General features: G+C 39.2%; 3 protein-coding genes across 10 annotated transcripts; 2 read left to right on the top strand and 1 right to left on the bottom strand.

Annotated features, from left to right (window-relative positions):
• Nucleotides 1-31: 31 nt before the first annotated feature.
• On the top strand, nt 32-6,947 carry thsd1 (thrombospondin, type I, domain containing 1). 2 transcript variants are annotated; one of them, XM_020708822.3, is made up of 8 exons: nt 32-208; nt 1,182-1,296; nt 1,700-2,094; nt 2,474-3,113; nt 4,009-4,170; nt 4,333-4,744; nt 5,404-5,842; nt 5,963-6,947. In XM_020708822.3, exons 2-8 carry the CDS (start codon nt 1,245-1,247, stop codon nt 6,608-6,610), a joined length of 2,748 nt encoding a protein of 915 aa, XP_020564481.1. In that variant the 5' UTR covers nt 32-208; nt 1,182-1,244; the 3' UTR covers nt 6,611-6,947. The 2 variants fall into 2 exon arrangements, with proteins under 2 accessions (XP_020564481.1, XP_011481647.1); XM_011483345.4 differs by having other exon boundaries at nt 5,320-5,842.
• Nucleotides 6,821-10,277, bottom strand: fgl1b (fibrinogen like 1B). Its single transcript, XM_004076221.5, has 9 exons — nt 10,137-10,277; nt 9,960-10,058; nt 9,000-9,252; nt 8,742-8,901; nt 8,069-8,166; nt 7,868-7,956; nt 7,654-7,779; nt 7,495-7,559; nt 6,821-7,398 (listed from the first exon to the last, which is right to left on the bottom strand). Exons 1-9 carry the CDS (start codon nt 10,137-10,139, stop codon nt 7,218-7,220), a joined length of 1,074 nt encoding a protein of 357 aa, XP_004076269.1. The 5' UTR covers nt 10,140-10,277; the 3' UTR covers nt 6,821-7,217.
• A 1,340-nt stretch (nt 10,278-11,617) lies between these two features.
• Nucleotides 11,618-19,485, top strand: tpte (transmembrane phosphatase with tensin homology). Of its 7 annotated transcripts, none has more exons than XR_909975.3 (19): nt 11,742-12,168; nt 12,382-12,458; nt 12,579-12,659; nt 12,743-12,790; nt 12,875-13,036; nt 13,557-13,676; nt 15,294-15,393; nt 15,468-15,531; nt 15,647-15,711; nt 15,798-15,858; nt 15,970-16,051; nt 16,168-16,256; nt 16,341-16,402; nt 16,486-16,566; nt 18,076-18,181; nt 18,256-18,353; nt 18,441-18,520; nt 18,615-18,685; nt 18,771-19,485. XR_909975.3 is itself a non-coding variant. In XM_004076220.4 (19 exons), the coding sequence occupies exons 2-19, from the start codon at nt 12,415-12,417 to the stop codon at nt 18,871-18,873; spliced, it is 1,533 nt and encodes a 510-aa protein (XP_004076268.1). In that variant the 5' UTR covers nt 11,742-12,168; nt 12,382-12,414; the 3' UTR covers nt 18,874-19,485. The 7 variants fall into 7 exon arrangements, 5 of the variants coding, with proteins under 5 accessions (XP_011481642.1, XP_004076268.1, XP_020564480.1 ...); XM_004076220.4 differs by having other exon boundaries at nt 18,425-18,520; XM_020708821.3 differs by having other exon boundaries at nt 11,889-12,168; nt 12,359-12,458; nt 18,425-18,520.
• Nucleotides 19,486-19,493: the final 8 nt, after the last annotated feature.

The following is a 19,493-nucleotide window of genomic DNA, read 5'->3' as shown; positions in this document are numbered from 1 at the left end:
GAAATTTGCCAGAGTTCTCAGCAGACTGTTCAGTGAGTTGGAGCGGAACTTGATAGCACGCGCTGTCATGCGCGCGCCTGGAAACCGAAGAGTCTTTGCGACAGAAGCAGTTATGTGGCTCTTTAAAAATGATAGAAATTGCATTAAACGAGGAGGGACTTCAAGGGGAGAATAATTCTTTTTAATTCGTCAAATCAATAAAAGATACGTAAGTAAACAGGCGGCACGCGCAGTTGATTTCAGTGTTTAGATTCACGCGCGCTTGAGAATATCACAATTTTTATCTGATTTTTGCAACTAATTTATGCAAAGCATGTACAACTGTTTCAGTGTATGAAAAGTGGTATGCAAAAAAGGACCCACGTAGAGCAGTTATTGTTTTTAATTTTAAGAGTTAAATGTTTTTTTGTTTTTTTTTTTTTAATTAAACAATAGTGCAATATATTTTACTACTTCTGTTACAAAAAACTGCAAGCAACTTTTTGACCAGCAAATTTTTGATCAACAAGCAAATAATGTTGGGGGGGAATGGTAGAAATTTACCTTATGTGTTACCTTACCTTAAATGTTCAAGTTTTAACTTTATTTTGTAATTTTCTGGCTTAAGCAACACAATAGTTTAAGAGGGTGAACCTGTAAGGTGGAATGTACCAAGACAAGACACATTCCAGTGGTTCCTATTTATTCAATATTGAAAATGGAGACGTTCTGTCATACATGAGTGTCAATACAGACACATGTTCAACACTTTTGAATAAAGTTCTTTTAACAATCAGAAAAAAAGAAAACATTTTTTCAAGACAGACCTGTTTTTTTTTTTTTTTTGAAATCACAAATTAATAATCTGACATGAAATAATGTTGAATTATTCATAAATTATTTCCAAAGAAGCAAAAGACTTGAGGGAAATCACAAAGTGTTGTCTGCTTAGTCAGAACAAAGCCCTCCAGTGCAACCTTGCTTGAGTAATGACGGCAGATCCTTGCACCCATTGTGATCATGGGAGGAAGAGGAAGACGCACCTATAAATCCAGAAAACTCATACTTGTTGATGCTTACCCAGAGGAAAACATGTCTTCTCTGCTTACTGCTATCACAAATCGCTGTTTTTGTGTCTCCTTTTCTGGACTTTGCTGGTGATTTTTCTTTTCTTTTAATGATCTAACCTCCAATGCGTGAAGGAGAGGGATGGTGGAATAAGACGGTCATGAGGTGTGGAATAAAAAAGAGGCACAAACACCGGAATGCCACAGGCTGTTTCACCACTGCCCTTCCTCTTGACACTGCTGGGATATGGTGAGTTCGGTGAGATGTTTGAAAATGCATTTCTTTCTTATCTTTAGGAAATGTTTATATTCAATTTATAACTATCTGGCTGTAAGTGCTGATCTGCGACAGACAGGTTATTTATATATTCTAAATATATGAAAACATAAGTCTGCAAAATGAGTATCATGTGGTTAAATGATGTTTGTCACATATCTGTAAAAATGTCAGCTGTAACTGAAAGCCCCTATATTTTATTTTCAAACTTTAAAAACAACAAAACAAACTTAGACACATTTTTTTAAGATAATCAATAGCTTTCTTATAAGAACACATTTTAGAAATAAGCATTAAAATTGTTACTAAATAGCAAAATAGCTAACAATGGACCAAATGTTTGATCTAATGTTGCATGTTTGTGTTTTTCTTGTAGCTTTTGCAAGACTCAGTATCTGGCCATCATTCCATGTTGCCCTTAGCAACGGCAGCGTATTTGTGGACTTCAGCACAAAATCCAACAGTAGCATCGTGAGTAACTTGAGTCTTTCCCTTGTCGACATGGGAACCAACGCAACCCTTCTGACCAGGACTCTTCCCAGCAACCAACCGGTCGGTAGGGTGGAGTTCAATTGTTCCTGCTTCCTGTATGCGGGAACTTTCCGGTTCCTGCTCAGGCAGACCTCCATCACCCCTGCTTTCCATGCCAATGAAACGGATGGCGTAAGCGTAGAGAGCCTCACCTGGTGGTGGAGTTCAGAACTGGAAGTTCAGTGGCCTACCTTTCACATTGCTGTGGAGAGAGCAGCAAACCGCTCTGACTCTTTTCAGGTGAGACCAAGGGGAGGATCAATTTGAACCATTGACTTTAAAAGAGAACTGGAGCGAGTGAGTGTGATGTCATCCATAAAAAATGACTTACTGTGTTAGAATTCCTTCATTACTCTACATAGTGCACCATATAGGGCATTCACCATTTGTAGAGCTGTCCAAATCTACAATTCCATAATCGAGAAAGAGCAGCTATTCTGACAAATACAATAACTAAGTAATAGCTGTTTATTTCTCTACAGAATTCTATGGATTTTTTTATTTGGGGGGGAGGGGTCACTCAGTCCAGTTCTTATATACAGTCAATGATTCAAACCCACATTTGGGTCTCTATTCGAAAAGTCATTATCGTAAAACTAACCAGCTGTTGTCTCCATAGGTTGGAATATCAATGAATGAACACTTTCAGGCTTGCTCCAGCTCCAATAAGGATGTCCTCCTCTTAGAGGTCACCTACATGGAGTACAACCAGATAGGACGTAACAGCATCGACAAGATTCGAGCACGCGTACAGCGCCCAATCAAAGCCCTACGTTCCCAAATCATTGACTTTTCCTGCGCCTTCCCATTCACAGAGAAGGACTTCATAAGGGTGACTCTGCGATCTCCTCACACAGCACAGGAAGTGAAAAGCACTGAACCTCTTTACCTGTCCCGTATATTCTTCTATAAGCTGCTGGTGGAGAACGCCAATGCATACAAGAGTGGTTGTGTGGGGACGATGACGGTTAAAATGATAACCCCACCGTGTGCTCACATCAGCGGGAAGGTCTTGCTGTACAGCGATGCACCCGGTAAAAGGGGCATGGCGGTTTCTTCTGCAGGGGCGGGGTCGGGAGCAGAAAAATCGTCCTCTCCTCCTCTGGCTTTCAACTGGCTGACTCAAGGAGAGAATGAGACAGAATTCAACTGCTCCGTGTTCCACCCGGGGAAGAGCAAGTACTGCTTTCGCTTTGTCTTCAACTTCAGTCGCTCCCCGAGTCCTGCACAGACTTGTCTGGTGGTTTATAGGAGTACAGGTGAGATTTATCAGACAGACACAATCACATTCAACAAATGTCAGCTATGGGGGAAAATCAGGATCAGCTTCAAGTGATTGAAAAACCAGATTGTAAATTTGAAAAACAGACATTGTAACTCGCAAGTACATCTTACATATCTTGAAAGAAATATTAAAATTTTGAAAAACAAAAACCATAGCTTTGTTTTATATGGAGGTGCAGCTTTGAACATATTGGCTACCGGAACCTGATGGTCATCGAGTGACAGAGGTTATAGTATCGACATTTCTGCTCCTCTGAGTTGGCGCACAGTAGTAGTAATGCTTTTCCAAAGTTTGGTACATCAGAGGAGGGAAAACATAATGTCCCCGAAACCTTTTTCTCTATGTTTATTATGTCCCAGTAGCCAATGGGCTCAAAACCAACTTGAAAACAAAAAGTTTAAATTGAAACTGTTAAATAAAGTAAAGAAAGGACTGAAAGTGAATAAAACATAAAAAAACAAAAGTTAAAAATACAAAACAGCAGTTGTTACAAATAACTTTTCTTTCCATCAGGAAACTGTTGAAGGTCAATTGTTTGTTTTAGTTCAAGTTTTAATTATTTCTTGTAATTAAAAAAATGTATTCTTTTAAATTTTTAAAAAGTACATGTTCAATATTCCTTTTAAGACTATGATGTGAACTTTTGAGTTAAAAACAGTTTACAAATTTTCAATTTATTGTCTATTTTTCACTTTTAACTGATCTTGACTGACCCCATAGTCAGCTTCTTGACGACACTTTTCAAAAGAAAAAATTATATTCAAGAGTTTTATTCAGAGCAGAACCATCATGACCTTTAACTTTTTTGTCTTTGCCCATCACCTTTTTGTTTTTGTTAACGTTTAACATTTTTTGGCTGTCACCGGCAGAACAATGGGGGCCTTGGCAACCATGGAGCGTGTGCAGTGCGAGCTGTGGAGAAGCAGTGAGGGAACGCGTTCGTGAGTGTTTGCTTCCCTCCGGTGTGCGAGGACTGCAGTGCAGTGGAATGATAAAGGAACAATCCCTGTGTTCTTTGGAGGACTGTGTTGGTCAGTTCTTTTTTTTCAGTATCTATACCATCGCCAATTATACATTGTTTTGTATTTATATTCTTCAGACATAACTTAGTATCCTACAAAATACTTAAATAAATTGCTTTTTTTTTAAATCAAATTACAAAGGAAGTCAAATATATCTCCTTATTTTTTTAGTGTCCCCTTCCCCATCCCCTTCTCCCCCCCCTGTGCCAGTTGGAGTCAGTTTCCTTGGCGGTAACATGATAGTGGTCCTTGGCATTTCCCTCTGCTTGTCTGTCATCATGGCGACTGTGGTGGTGACTGTGTGGCGAAGGTTTTGTCAGACCCCACAGTGCAGCTCAGTGCGCAGAGGCTCCATTCATTCCCCCGGCGGGCGCAAGTTATCGGACGAGGCCTCGATCTGTGGCCACAGCCTCCAAAGACCCAGCCTGTCGGACTGTCCCGGCTCCTCGGGGGGCGTGGCTGTTCCAGCAGACGCCAATTACCGGGGAAGTCAGCCTCTCTCACCGACACTGGTGCTGCCACTTCCCCAAGACCCAGAAAGACTTTCTCCTACAGGTCAGAAGGTGTTGCCATCAGTGTTTGGGTACGTTTTGATTTATTTTTTTTAAACCACTCCAACGAAAATAGCTTTTCTTTGTTGTTTTTAACATGATTTTGTAGTTTTTTCTGATGATTGATAAGGAAAATTAAGCTTAAAGTTGCAGTTCTGATTATTTCTTTATTCAATTCTTTCTGAATCAGGAGTAGACAAAAAAAATGCAGCTTAAATTAGAGCGTATTTGTGATGTAATATGTTACAATATTTTATAATTTTGCTCGCAATTTTTGTTGCAGCTGTAATATTAGGTTGGGGTTGTGAGGAGCTGTAAGCTAGTGGGAGAGCATGTAAACAGATGGATAATGGGAAGTAAGGGTGGACTTACTTTGTGCTACTAATACTGCCCACAACTAAGAGGCAAATTTCTAATAAAACTCCTGCTGCTCAGCAGAAACTATGTCTTAGAAAATGACATATTTTTTTACATTGGCTAAAAAAGGCATGATCATTATTAAAAGATCACTGGAAACGCTTTTAGAATAGATAATCGGAGTGGGACTTTAACTGTGGTACTTTTATTGTTAAAAGTCTTGGTAAATGAAATTCTGTTGTCGCCAAAGGTACAAACTGGCTCAACAACAGTTAAAGGAAATGAAGAAGAAGGGTTTAAAAGAAGCTACTCAGCTGTACCATGTCTCTTCAAGCCCAGTTCACGACACCGTGGTGGAAAAGTCTCCCAACAGCTCCTCCGTTCTCTCACATGCTGAATTGGCTCAGTCCACCTTACCGCTGAGTCTGCAGGATAATGATGACCATGTTTGCATCGCAACCCCATTGTCCAAGCTGCCAGCACAATCTTCAAGGATCACACCTGATAGGCTGAGCCCGAAGGCGGGGCTGGCCCCGGGTCCTCCGGTTTCTGCTCGCAGCAGCAGAGGGAACTCAAAGTGGCATGACCGCACAGCTGACTGGGTTGAGATGGTGGGAAGAAGTGCACCAGTGGGCCTCATGGTAGGAGGAGGAGGAGATGCAGAAAGCATTAAGAATCCAACCTTCAGGCGAACGTCCAGTTTTAGTGACACCAAATTTTATGCAGCATCTTCAGCTCAGTCCAGACACTTCAGAGAAAGGAGCATGACCCAGGTTAGCCCTCCTCATTCATATATCTTTTTTTCCACTTATTTTATGTAATAGGATTTTAATCAAATTGGGCTTTTTGGCATTTTAATATGAGTTATTTCAATTGAAATGTGTGGTTTGCAGGTGGGATTTCGGACTCTCCCAGAAGGGAGTTCTTGGAGCAAAGGAGGATGGGAGAGACACCCTCACCGCCCTTATCCCATCCCAGAAAATGGAGTTTCAGAGTGGACTAGAGGCAATACCTATAGAAGTGACCAAAAAAAGTCCTGGCTTCAATCAGCGGTGTCTTCTCACAATCCTGAGCGCAAACACACTGGAACAAACACAAACACTTTGCCAGCGTCTGAGAATGTCGACTTCTGTGGCACCGGGGAAAGGAAAAAGGGTGGTGAGCCAGCAGATGGCAGCAGAGACTCAGTTTCAGGAATCAGGGGTCCAGCATCAAAGCCGACCAAGTCTCATGGAACCAACCATCTGAGCGTAGATCAAGTTGAGCGGGCAGAGCAGAACTGGAACCGGCGTGGCCCTTCTCCTATTCAGAGGAACATCTTAGCTCGGAAGTTGAAAGAAGCTCAGTCCTGCTCTGGAGCCAGGGCATGCAAGCGCAGCTCCAGTTTTAATCTGTCTTCCTCGGAGCAGAGGAAAGGCCGCTGCCGCTCCCTGCCAATCTCTGAAGACCACAGTGGTGGCTCCCCCTACAGGCTGAGTGAGGCAGAACAGAGGATGCTGGACTTGGATCTGAGTCCTGTGTTTGTGCAGGAGGAGGAGTAGTAGATCATAGATTTGAGGCGCAGCATCAGAAAAGAAAAAAACAACTAAGCTGTTTCCCAGGAATCTGAATCTTGAGATAAGAGGGCAAATACTCAAAAAATATATTTCTTTGTCATTGTTTGAAAGTTTTTGCAATAAACTATCATTTGTAAGACCATCACTAATTTATACATACACATCTTAGACAATCTCGCTCCAGCATGGGTCTACTTTAAAACATATAAATCGAATGGGAGACACTTTAATGTCACAAAAAGTCTCATTTATCCTGAAATTGTGCTTTGTTGTCACTTATTGAAGAGTCGCTATGATCCTCAAATAAATCTGTGTTTTTAAACCCATGAGTTCTCTAAAATGCTCACAGAATATAATGATGAAGTATTAAAGGCTCCAGCAGACATTTATGAGAAAGTGTTGCTGAAATCCTGCTTCTTTAATATCAGAGTAATATTCTCTTATAGAAGGAAATGGTTTAGTTGGATGAGTTGCAAACAAAGATACTATATTTTTGATAAAATGGTTAAATGTTCAGACAAAGAACGGGAGAAATCAAAACATAAAGCATCAAACTTTTCTTTTTTTTACCCTCAAATACAGTTTTGAAGATTTAAATTTCTCCTAGTCCACTTCCAACAGAGTCCAGGAAAAGCAGGGGCCGCACCTTCATGGTAGTGTGTCTAAGCGAGTACCAGAGACCTTTCCAGGTCCCCCACACGACGCCGTTGTCATACTGGGCTTTGTACTTCCCTTTATGGTAGAACTTTCCATTCAGATTGGCTGCGTGGCATCTGTGGGTTAACAATTGAAAAAGTTTTCCAAATAAATCCAGCACAGAAACTTGTGTTAAAGTGGTGCAGCACAGAGTTAAAAAAAAAAAGTACTACCTGTTGAACCACCATCCTCCCTCATTCTCCTGGGCACAACTCCCCTGAAGGAAGCGGTCATTATCCTGTCAATCATTGACAAAAGTCATTATATGTACTATAAAAGCAAGTGGACGGAGTTTAAATGTTTTTTTGTAAAAAAGTTTGTTTGTTTTTTACCTGATCTCTGGTGCTAAACTGCATGCTGTTGAGGCAGGACGACCACTGCTCCACCATCCCCCCCACACCAGTTAAAGCATCCCCTGCTTTCCCACTGTACCTCCCATACTGGAGACGATACTTATCCTGGAGAGAGAAAACACAGGGAGTGTTAGTAAAAAAAAAAAAAAATTCATTCAAGCCAAAAAAAAAGATACAAATGTGTTTTTCCTACAGCCTCATTGGTGATCCTAAAGTTCTCATAATATGCATGGTTTTTGTGACCATCCCAGTCCATGAGATCAATCTTCACAAGGTTCCTACCTGTAGAACAAATAAAGAGATGATCAGTATATTTTGGAGAAATAACCAACCAAATGCAGACTTCTTGAAAAGTATAGGAGATGTAAGAACATATTTATTTGTGGAGGAGGACCTTCTAGGAGGAGAGAGTGTATGTGCTCATTCCCGAGCCAGAACTCATCATTCCACAGCTTGAAGTCACCAAAGCCGTCTCTGTAATCCACCCAGTCTCTGAAATAAAAATCACACTCATGTTCTACTTGAAATGTGTTGACTTTATAAGAAATCTCCCTTTCTATATGAAAATCAGAAAAAGCTTAGCAGGTGATTAAGTCTAGGGGGCAACATTTTTTTGGAAAATGGCTACTTTATAAGGTTTCCAGCTCAAAAGTTACAGCACTGTTAAATTGTTACATTTAAATTACTTATGTGTTTCTGGGTAGCTTCAATATGGCTCGCCATTTTTGTTGTACTGTGAGATCGGAGATGTGAGGGGCTGTAAGCTAGTGGGAGAGCATGTGAACAGAGAGCTCTCAGAGAGGGGGAGGGGAAGAGGGCCGGGTTGTTTTTCTTTTTGCCAACTCAGAGGCGAATTTCTGATCAACTTCTTCCGCTTTGCATAAATTCTGTCGACAAGATATGGTTTTATTATTTTGGCTAAATTGAGGTGGGATTTCCTTTCCTCCATTCCTTCCCTACATGGGTGGCTTGTCTGTTCTAGGCACCCCAGGGTCCACAGTTTACCCTCTAGCGTTAAGTCACCATGTGTGCTGTAAGCTGGGGGACTTTTTCTATTGTTGGAGTACCTGTTGAAGTCAACTCTCCCATGCCGACGTCTCTGAAACACCGTCCACCCTCCTCCATCTTCCATGTCACAGTATACCAAAAACGGCTCCTGGTGTAGTTTGGGTCTGATACGGTAGAAACCACTGGGTGGTCTCAGTCTGTCAAATATTTCAGAACAGTCTAGAAAGAACCAAACAGAACACCCTTTGAGGTAGCTTTCCATCATTTCTATAGTTCAGACAATCAAACAGTAGGTCAAATACCTTCACATGTCCTACCTGTATCATGGACGATTAAGTTACCAGCTACTGGAAGGCGGTTCATCTGTGTCTTATCCAAGCTGTTGCTGAGGTTGGCGCCAGAGACAGAATCAATTGGAGATTTCCCAGTAGCCTCAGCAGGTTGAGAAGGTTTAAAGTATTTGTGCTTCTGCAGGTGCTCAACCTGCCAAGTGCTAATCAGGAGCTTGAACTCCAGCTTCTTTATGTTGCTCTTCAGGATGGAAATCTTTGGCCAGCATGAGTCTTTTACCTTAAAAACACACCGAGTCCATAAAAAAAGAACATGATTAAATTTGATTACAGAGGCATAAAAACAAAGGAAAAAAATTACAAATTAATATTTTTGGTGGCAGCAACAAATGACAAAACAAATATTTATCTAAAACTGAATCTTTTAATTAATTTGTTAAAGAGACATGTCCAAATTAAGCTTTTTAAATTTTACTTTAAGGTGTTTTGTCATGCTGCATTTTTCAATCCTTAATGCAAAATACATATGTTTAAATGATTTTTACTTTTTCATTTTATCTTTAAATTGAAAGTATAAATAAAAATGTATATGTGTATTTATTTTAGCTGTTTGACAAATGGTTCATTTGAAACTTTAGATTTTGGAATCATGCACAGTATTTTATGCATTCATTTTTCATGTTGCCATGTTTTGTGCTTTGACTTGATGATATTTCAACAATAAACTCTAGAATTTTGTCCATGGAATTGTTTAATTTAAATTTTTACTTTTTTTTGGTGTTCTAAACTGAATTTTGGTCCTATTTTATATCAATCACTTTATAAAGTACAATTCTTCAACTCATTTACAATGTAAAAGTATATATTTTTACAAATTAACATATTTTATTTGGGCTTTAATGTGTATAGTTTTTTTTATCAACATGTGTTTTTTTAGCTTCCATACACAGAAATACAGACTGGCAGTAAAACACAAAGTGCACATACGGGCAGTTGTGCAAAAGACGCCGCAGTTGTGCACAACAGAAACAGCAACAGCCACGCCAACATGACTTTCTTGATAAATCCTATCACAGCCATATTTCTCTGAAAAATATCAAAAGATATTTTCTCAAAATGTGATACCAACCAGTGAAGTAAAGAATAGAAAACTTCCAGACCTACCATCAGTCCACCCCACTTCTCTCTGTGTGATGTTTCAGTGTTCAGATCCTCCTAAGTGCGTCAGTTTTAGATTTATTGTGTGGGTCAGTTCTGCATGGTCCACATTAGATGATTCAGGCTTGAACAATCTTTGCTAAGCCCTGAATTCAGAACAGTTTGAAACGTCTCTTCTTCGGAAAGCAGCTCAGAGTTTCAAGACTGTTTCTGATCTCGGAGCTGCTGAAGCTTCCATGGACAAAAACACAGTCAGAGCTCATTCCTGGCATATTTGTCCAACAAAGCTGACTGTCGGAGCTCAGTTTTTTTTACAAAGATTTTTGATAAAAAAAGTCAGACAATAGTTTTGTTTTTTTTTAAAGCCACATTTTCCTTGTATAATAATAAATAATTTATTTATTTGCTTTGTTTGACGTGGTTTTATTCAAACCAAAATCTGAAAAATCACAAAACATAACAAACCCTTTTTGTTGCTACCATCACATTTAGATAAAGACTCCAAAATAGAGGAAACAAATCGCAGGCTGGGAAAAGTAAATATTTGTTTAGGAAACTGCTGACATTTCCTGTTAAAAATCACTGGATGAGGGTATTTGTGTGTTATTAGTAAGAAGACTTGTTAACAAACATCCACATGGACAAAAAATGAGACATTTCCTTATTTTAAGACAAGATTATAAATAGCAACTGTTGCTACAGGTGAAAAAAGAAAAACCCACATCATTAAGCCTTTGTTTACAGACTTTTTGAAATAAAATAGGGTTCTTATATTATTTATTTGTCTCTAACATGACAAAAATTTGAGGTTACTTCTATACAAATATCACATGCCAAATGTGAAATTTGTATAGATACCCCAGGGTCCACACTTTCAGCCAATTTTAATAGGATATTTAAATCTCGGGTGAAAAGTAGACAATTATTTAAGACCACAGTCATTTCAACAACTGCTTTGTACTTTTACTGCTAGACGCTTTGCTCTATGAGCAAATGTCTCATTGGGTTATTTCAGTGTCCACCATCCTCAGTCCATGGGGAAAGACAGGTGAAAAGAAACAATTGTTTTTTTATTTTATAGTGCACTTTTTTAAACCACTATATATTGAAACTGTACAAACTGGAAACAACACTGAAGCTTGAATCAACTACAACTTCAAAATACAGCTTTCTGACTAAGAACATTTCCTATTTTTTTCCTAAGTTGCCTTCTGTAAATGATTTTGGTTGGGTTGTTTAGAAGTAAATAAAAAGTACTTTTTTTATGTTTTAATTTTGTTTGCAGATGAGGGGATTCTTCTCATCACTAATCTGCACAGACTGGAAACAATACTAAGCACGAATTACCTGCAACTTCAAAATAAAGTTTTTATGTCCGAGAAAAAAGAAGAGAATCAAAAATCGCCTTTTTTATTTTTGTAAACGATCTAGGTCATCTATGATCCAGCGAAAAAAAGTTTTAAGAATGTTTAAAAAAAAGGGGGGGGGGGGGGTTCTCCTTTTGTTCTGATTGCACGTCTTTTGCTGCAGAGGCTCAATTAAAACCAGATGCAGGACTGGAGGAGGAGGCGGGCTGCAGACTGCTCAGACATTCTCCAACTTTCAGGTACCTTGATTTACCCTTGATTTTCTCCTACAAGCTTGTTTTGGTGTGAAACGGCGTGAACGTGGATGTGGACTGAAGGGGAAAGATAAACAAGAAATGGCGAGAGAGAAAAAACGGACAGCGCCTTTTTATTCCAGGAAGTCTGAAAAACCACTGCGTTTGCAGAAAAAGCAGAAGATAAAAAGAGAGGGGGAAACGACGAGAAAAAAGTGAAGGGATACGGGAGGGGTAAAAAATCCAGTAGGTTAACCTTTGCACCGTCTTTCATAGTTCTTAAAGAAGTCACAAGACGAAGTGTCGTATAATTTCGAGAATGAGTTTCTGAAACTAAGGGGCGTTCGGTCCAAGTGTCGCTACGGTTTGGCCGTTGACTCATCATTGAACACAACCCGAGTGGAAATAGACGGCAATAGATGCTTTCCATCGATCAAGGTCAGTGTTAAACCGGCTGCAGCTTTTCTTGCTCTTTTTAAATGTCTCACTTGCTCTAGGTGCTTTTAATTTGAAATGCCAGAGCTTTAATTTTGAAAATACCAATCAAACTGATGTGCTGGACAGAAGAAATGGACAAACTTTTAGTAGCTAGACTTGTGTTGTACAAAGTGTGACTACTTTTATTTAGACGGTTGCGCTTCCTGCCATCAGATTGAAGGAGGACCACTTTTTAAATAGCTGATCATGTCTGTCCACTTCCAGCCAGGGTCAGATGCAGGAGTGAATGGGTGAGAGACAAACGTTTTGGGGGGGGAAAAAAGGGGGTTCTTAAGTGTGATCTTTATGAGTCTGTTATCTAAAGTATTACAATAAAAAAAAAATCTTTTATTTTTTTAAATGATGGTCAGAAACGTTGCAAAGATGGAAGATGCAAAAGTGGAGATCGATAATGGAAAGGAGGAGAGTGCACTCCCAGACACTCTTTATCAGTGAGAATATTCCTTCAAAAGCACATTTGCAGAAATCTCTCAGAATCCTCAAAAACCCCAATCCTCCTTTTTTTTGTGTGTAGCAACATCCAGAGAGCGATAACTCCGTTTGTCATGTCATTTGGATTTCGGTGAGTCGTTTTTTTTTGTTTTTCTTTTGTCAAATGGATCCTCTCCTGGAAGTGTAAATGTACTCATAGAAGCATTTTCCTCAGCCTCTTTGGAGTGGTGCTGATCATCGTGGACTTCGTTCTTGTGATTGTGGACTTCTCGTTGGCCTCTAAGAGCAGAGAGGTTGCAAAGGCTTTGGAAGCCGTCTCCCTCAGCATCTCCTTTTTCTTCCTGGCTGATGTCCTCCTGCGAGTCTATGTGGAAGGGTAGGTGGGAACAAATACCGCGAAAGGCCTCAAAAAGTCTTTTAAAAAATTGGGAAATTTAGGTCAAACTCCAACTTCTGATAAAAGTAACAATTCTTAGATGAAGTAGACTTTTTTGTCTTTGGTTTGGCAAACAAATGTTTGACTTGAGTTTTACGAGCAAAAGCTCAGAGTGAGTGAGACCAGGACAATTGGCAAACACTCTCCATGTCCTGTCAGCAAAAAGTCAGAGATGAGCTGTTCAACAGGAAGTTTTTGAGAGGAAGCTCTTCAGGAAATAGATGTCTTCCTCTCTGGAATGCTTGTACAGTCTCTGTCAGTCCTAATTATGTAATATGTAACCACCCAACATGTTAAAAAAAAAAAAAAGTCTTAACCCCATCATATCTGACCTTATTTTTAATTCTATAAAAAAATTCTTTTTTGTTTTTTGCTTTCATGGTTCAAAGTTAAGTGCATTTAAATGGACATTGCAAAAGACTGGTTTAGTGATGTAAAACCTCTCCTGACTATCTCCTAGCTTCAAGGTGTACTTCCGCTCCAAGTTGAACATCGTAGATGCCTGTGTCGTGGTGTTGACGCTGGTGGTCACCATGGTCTACACCTTCAGTGATCTGTCGGGTGTCAGCCTCATTCCCAGGTCGGTGTGTTTTTGATGCTTGTTTATTAGCCGGCTGGCTCAGTTAGCTGGGCTAACTGGCATAAAAAAAATAAAAACTCTGCATGTGAACTAAAATGTGTAAGAGAGATTTTCTTTTTAATTAACTTAATTTATACCATAGTCCGGGTGAATACTCGATTCTGATTGGCTGCTGGGTGTGCGTTAAGTAAGGGTTAATGGCCGATGAAGTATGCATTATCAGAAATTAGACAATGGTCTGGGTGAATACTCGACTCTGATTGGCTGCTGGGTGTGCATTGAAAAAGGGATAACGCACAGGATAACCGCACGCCCTGAAAAGAAGTTCCAGTCACATAGCTGAAATGTTTTATATCACTGCGCCGGCTTCTTTAAAACAACCTTTAGCTTCATCATCTGGACGAAAACAAACGGTAAGAGGTGAACTTTCTCTCTGAACTGATGCTTTATTTAGTCCATCGTGATGATCAGTATATATATATATATATATTAGGCCTGCACAATATACCGCAAATTTACCGTTATCGCGACATTAAGCTGTGCAATATGCATACCGCAAAAGACGGCGAAAATCGCAATAAATGGTTACCTTAAATGTGCTAAAACAAACTCATGGCAGCCTGAAATACTGAATAAATGAAATAAATCCCTTTATGCATTTGACCAATCGGAAGGACCCGTTTACCTTCTTTAACTTCTTTTTAGGGCGTGCGGTTATCCTGTGCGTTATCCCTTTTTTAACGCACACCCAGCAGCCAATCAGAATCGAGTATTAACCCGGACCTAGTCTAATTTCTGATAATGCATACTTCGTCGGCCATTAACCCTTACATAATGTACACCTAGAAAGATGTTGCGGTCACATGGCCTAAATATTCAATATCACTGCGCTGGCTTCTTCAAAACAAGCTTTTGTTTCATCATCTTGACAAAAATAAGCAGAACTTTCTCTCTGAACTAAAAACCTATCGTGAAGATCAGCATATATAGATAGATAGATGGATCTCTAGAGAGATATATATCTATTTAGCGCTTTCCTTCTGCCGTCGAGGTTGATACCAGCTCAGCTGTTGCCATGAAAAAGCAATTTAAACTGAAGAAATAACAAGAATAAAGAACTAAAAATGGATTGAACATTTATTTCTTTTGTAAGTTACCATGATATTGGCGGGATGATGGCCTTTGAGGAGTCTACTACCAGATATTAACGCACTTCGTGGACCACCCGATGAGATTTCAGGCTCCCGTGTCAGTCGTTAATTCCTGATAATGCACAGCACACCTTGTCGAAAATTTTGGAATCTAATACTTTGAAGAAGGAGTTATTTACTATCCCTGATGCTTGGTTGTTTTGCATTCAGGTTCATGTTTACTGTGCATGTGTATTGTGTCAGCACGATGCAAGTGCTGACTTATATCTACAGTTATTTGTGTCAGCGCAAATATTTGTTGATGTCTGGTTTCGGATCTCTGCTCTACTTTTTGCCTGTGTCATCGCTGTAAATAAGTGTCAGTCCAGTTGAGCAGTCCAGCTCAATGCTCATATGTCAAAATGGTTATTTTTAGGGAGGGAAAAAAGAACTTAAATCAAGTATTTTTTCTTCTTTTCTTCACCAGGGTTGTCAACTTCTTTCGCTTCTTGAGGATAATAATCCTTGTGAGGGTTTTCCGACTGGCAGCTCAGAAAAAGGAGTTGGAGAAAGTCACCAGGAGGATGGTGATGCCTGCGGAAAACATAACGAGGTCACATGATGGAGTTTTCGCAAATCTAATCCGATTATTCTCTTTCAGATTTCTGAGAACAAGAGGCGCTACCAGAAGGATGGATTTGACCTTGATCTGACGTACGTCACAGGTAGGCGTGACACCATTGGGCTTTTATTGGATCTTAGGAGCCGGTGACTGAAAAAAACAAGAAAAGTTGTGTGTTTACATTCTTTTTATTATTTATCTATATGATTATATTGCAGATCGTGTCATAGCGATGTCATTTCCCTCCTCTGGGAAGCAGGCCTTTTATAGAAATCCAATCAAGGTGAATGTGACAGAACTTTTCAAGAGTAATTGGATCTTCATGGTGTTTCAGTGATCTTTTTAAACCGCTCTTCTCCCTCTGTGCAGGAGGTGGCCAGGTTTCTGGACACTAAACATGAAGGCCATTACAAAGTTTTTAACCTTTGCAGTGAGTTAGCCTCTCTCCATATCATATTGGCTGAATTTTTTATTACATTTTGATTAAAAAAAAATAAAAATAACAACAAATAAAAATCTACACATTCTTTCATACTTAAAGGTGAGAAAGGCTATGACCCTCAGCACTTCCACTACAGGGTTGAAAGGGTCTTCATTGACGACCACAATGTCCCTGCTTTGGAGTAATAACCTTAAATCTTCCTCATTTTTTTAAAACTTTCCACGTAAATAATCACAAATGATGATGATTGTTGCTGAAGCCTTCCCAGTGGAATGATTTTTCCTATCACCGGTTCAGGGATATGCTGAAATTCACAGCGAGCGTCAGGGAGTGGATGTCTGCTGACCCCCAAAACGTCATCGCCATTCACTGTAAAGGAGGCAAAGGTGATTGTGACGGTTACTCGTTACTAGGGAGGTGATTCTCTTCAGTGCTAGAGCCAAGGAATCCCACCCCGTTGTGTATTGCAGGTCGCACAGGCACCATGGTCTGCACCTGGCTCATCGACAGCGACCAGTTCGAGAGCGCACAGGTACTTTTCACACCTTTATTTTATTTTTTTTAAAGCTTCATTCATGAGAAAACAAGTCGACACTGATTTCTGCTTGGAAACAGGACAGCCTTGAGTATTTTGGGGAGAGGAGGACGGACAAGACGCGGAGCTCTAAGTTCCAAGGGGTGGAGACTCCCTCTCAGGTCAGCTTTTTAGGGACCACCACTGAAGACTGTTGTAATAAAACCATTGGTTTGATCTTTGGAAGACGAGATTAAAGACCCTCTCCGATCATCTTTTGATCTATTTTCAAAGCATTCCAAGTGTTTTAATGATTTTTGCCTTTTTTTTTAAGCCAAAAATTAAAACCATCATTTCTTGGACATAGTTTCTTCAGTTCAGAGCAGCAGAGTTCCTTAGAAATTTGCCTGAGTTGTAGGCGGGACTGTTGGGGCAGACCCCACCCACTTTTTTTTTTAGGCTCGTTTTCCAACGGCTTTTTTTCATCTGCTCCTGATTCAAAACGATTTGAATAAAGAAAAACTCAAAAATGCAATTTTGAGCTTAGTTTTCAACACATATGCCCCCCATCATCAGAAAACTGTTAGAACATGTTAAAAACACTAAAAACAAGATTTTCATGGGATTAGGTCTTCAAAGATGCCTCATAAAATCATTAAAGAACATGCACAAGTTTATCCCTTTGCTTTTCTAGAAGTAAACAATAGTACTTTTGTAATATTTTTGATTTCTCCCAATGCAAGTTGTTTTTTTTTTCAAAAATAACGTTGTGGTGAATATTTTCAGGAGTTTAAAATGTCTTCTAAATGTTCCACTGCAAAAACAGAAATAAGTTGAATGCTCTCACCCCATTTGCAGATTTTTTCTTTAAAAAAAAAAAAAGTAAAAAAATTCTGCCAATGAGGTACGAAAAACACGATTTTTAGTTCCTTTTCAAGAAAAAATTCTAGTCAATAAGACATGTTTTCTCAATCTAAGATAATTTTACTTTTGTAAAAACTTTCTTGATAAGATTATTTTTCTTTCAAAACAGAAAATAAGACATTTTTTCCTGAAGCAAGAGTCTTTTTACTTTCTTAGGATTCAGTTTTTGCAGTGTGTACTTTGCATTTCCTCCACTGATTCATTTCTTGAGTGAGGTCAATCTTTTTTTTTTTGTTTTTGCGCACTTGACTGATTCATCAAACGCCTTACAAGATGACTAAAGATGTTCACATGAAGGAGAAAATGGTGGGAGGCATGAGAAACTGACCTGCACCACAAAGACTTAAAGAAAAGAAAAAACCAACAGGATTTAAAAAAAAAACAATCGTCTCATTTTCTGTCTATTAAATTAATCTTATCAAGAAATTTTATTTATTATCCAAATAATCTTAGTTTAAGAAAACATGTTTGTATTTTTTTTCTCTTAAAACAAGAATTCTTGGTAGGAGACCTTCTTTTATCTCATGATTAATGAAGGAAAATGTTTCAAACTCTAAGAATTTTGTCTTATTTCTACAAGCTCTGTTTTTGCTGTGTGGATCTTAGTTAGCAAAGAGGTCGGGGTAGTTTGGGACTTTTGGACACAACTACTACCACTTTTTTTTTTTGTTTAAAATTTAAGAATTAGTCATAAGAAAACAGATAAGTGTAATCTTAACTTATTTGAAATTTCAATCTGTGTTCCCGGTGTTTGTGTAAAACTGCAGAGTCGTTATGTTGGATACTACGAGGTTATGAAGAACAAGTTCAACAGACAGCTGCCTCCACCTCAAAGCCTCCGAATCAAAAGCCTTCGCATCCACTCCATAGCAGGTAAGAAAGCACATCCGTCGTGTCAGCATTCAGCTCCTTAATCTGTTTATTTTCTGGGTTTTTCCATCGTCCAGGTGTGGGTAGAGGTGATGGCAGCGATCTGAAGGTGAAGATAATCGTGAGGGGGGAGCTGGTATTTCAGTGCGTGTGTGCCCAACAAGAAAACTGCACAGTAAGACCTGCCAACTCATTTGGTTTGGTGTCGATCTTCCTGAGTGGTTGACTTCAGCTCATTCTGACCAGGTGTTTCCTGACGCAGGCAGCAATGCAGCCGTCATCAGCCTGCAGAACGGGCCTGTGGTTGAAGGGGATGTGAAGGTTATGTTTGAGTCGAGTGCTGTGAGTGCTTTTGCAGTTTTCCAACTTAGAAAAAAAAATAAACTAAAGAAGCCCCTCTTGCAGATGTGTGATGCACTTCTTTTGTCCCAACCAGGGGCTTCCAAAAGGATATGAAGATGTTCCCTTCTACTTCTGGTTCAATACTTCTTTTGTGGAGCATAATAAGTAGGTTTTCTTTTTCTTGTCCTTATTAGTTCCCTTTTTTTAAGGGGGGGCTTAAACGTTTGCTTTCTCTTTACACCACCTTTAGGCTGTTTTTTCCCAGAGAAGAACTGGATAACCCCCACAAACCAAAAACATGGAACCTGTACAAGGAGGACTTTGGGATCACCGTTTACTTTTTGCCAGTCTAAGTAAAGCAGCTGAAGAAACGTGGAAAAAGGTTTGACGGTGATAAGAAAAGTCTAATCTGAACTTGATAGACTTTGTCTCCGTTTTCTGATCTGGAATGTTGCAGAATCCACCTCTGAGAGGAATCCTTCATCCTGAAGTGTTGTCACACAAAATGTACATAAAAATGAATGTTATTAAAACAGATTTAGATCATGTGGAAGTTTGACTCTGAATACTACTCCTTTCAGTGAAAAGGGATCTAAACAAAGTGGTAGTTGTAGGAAGTGGCCACTAGAGGGCAGTAAAGTAATATGAAGGAGGCTTTAACTTACAAACCAGAAGAATCATTTCTAAACAAAAGTTCTAAACAATTTGGAATTAAACAATATGTTATAGGGTTAATAGTAATTTTTTTTAAATTGTTTGTGGAGTTTTTAACAAATCAATTTCCCCATCAAGGGATCAATTCAAGTTGTATCACAACTGAAGGGACCTAATTAATCAGAGATGTTATTATAGATTTCAAATCATTTATCATCTGTAGAGGACACTTCTGAACTCCCGACCACTGCATTCTACTGAAGAACTCATTTTGGTATCTAACAGAGAAATAAAATTATTTAAAAACTGTTTTTCGTTG

Source organism: Oryzias latipes, chromosome 14 (assembly GCF_053564925.1).
Source record: "Oryzias latipes strain Hd-rR chromosome 14, Olatipes_Hd-rR_3.1".
Taxonomy (NCBI): Eukaryota; Metazoa; Chordata; class Actinopteri; order Beloniformes; family Adrianichthyidae; genus Oryzias; species Oryzias latipes.
Note: the sequence above shows the minus strand (reverse complement) of the source record. Positions and strands in the feature narration are given on the sequence as shown.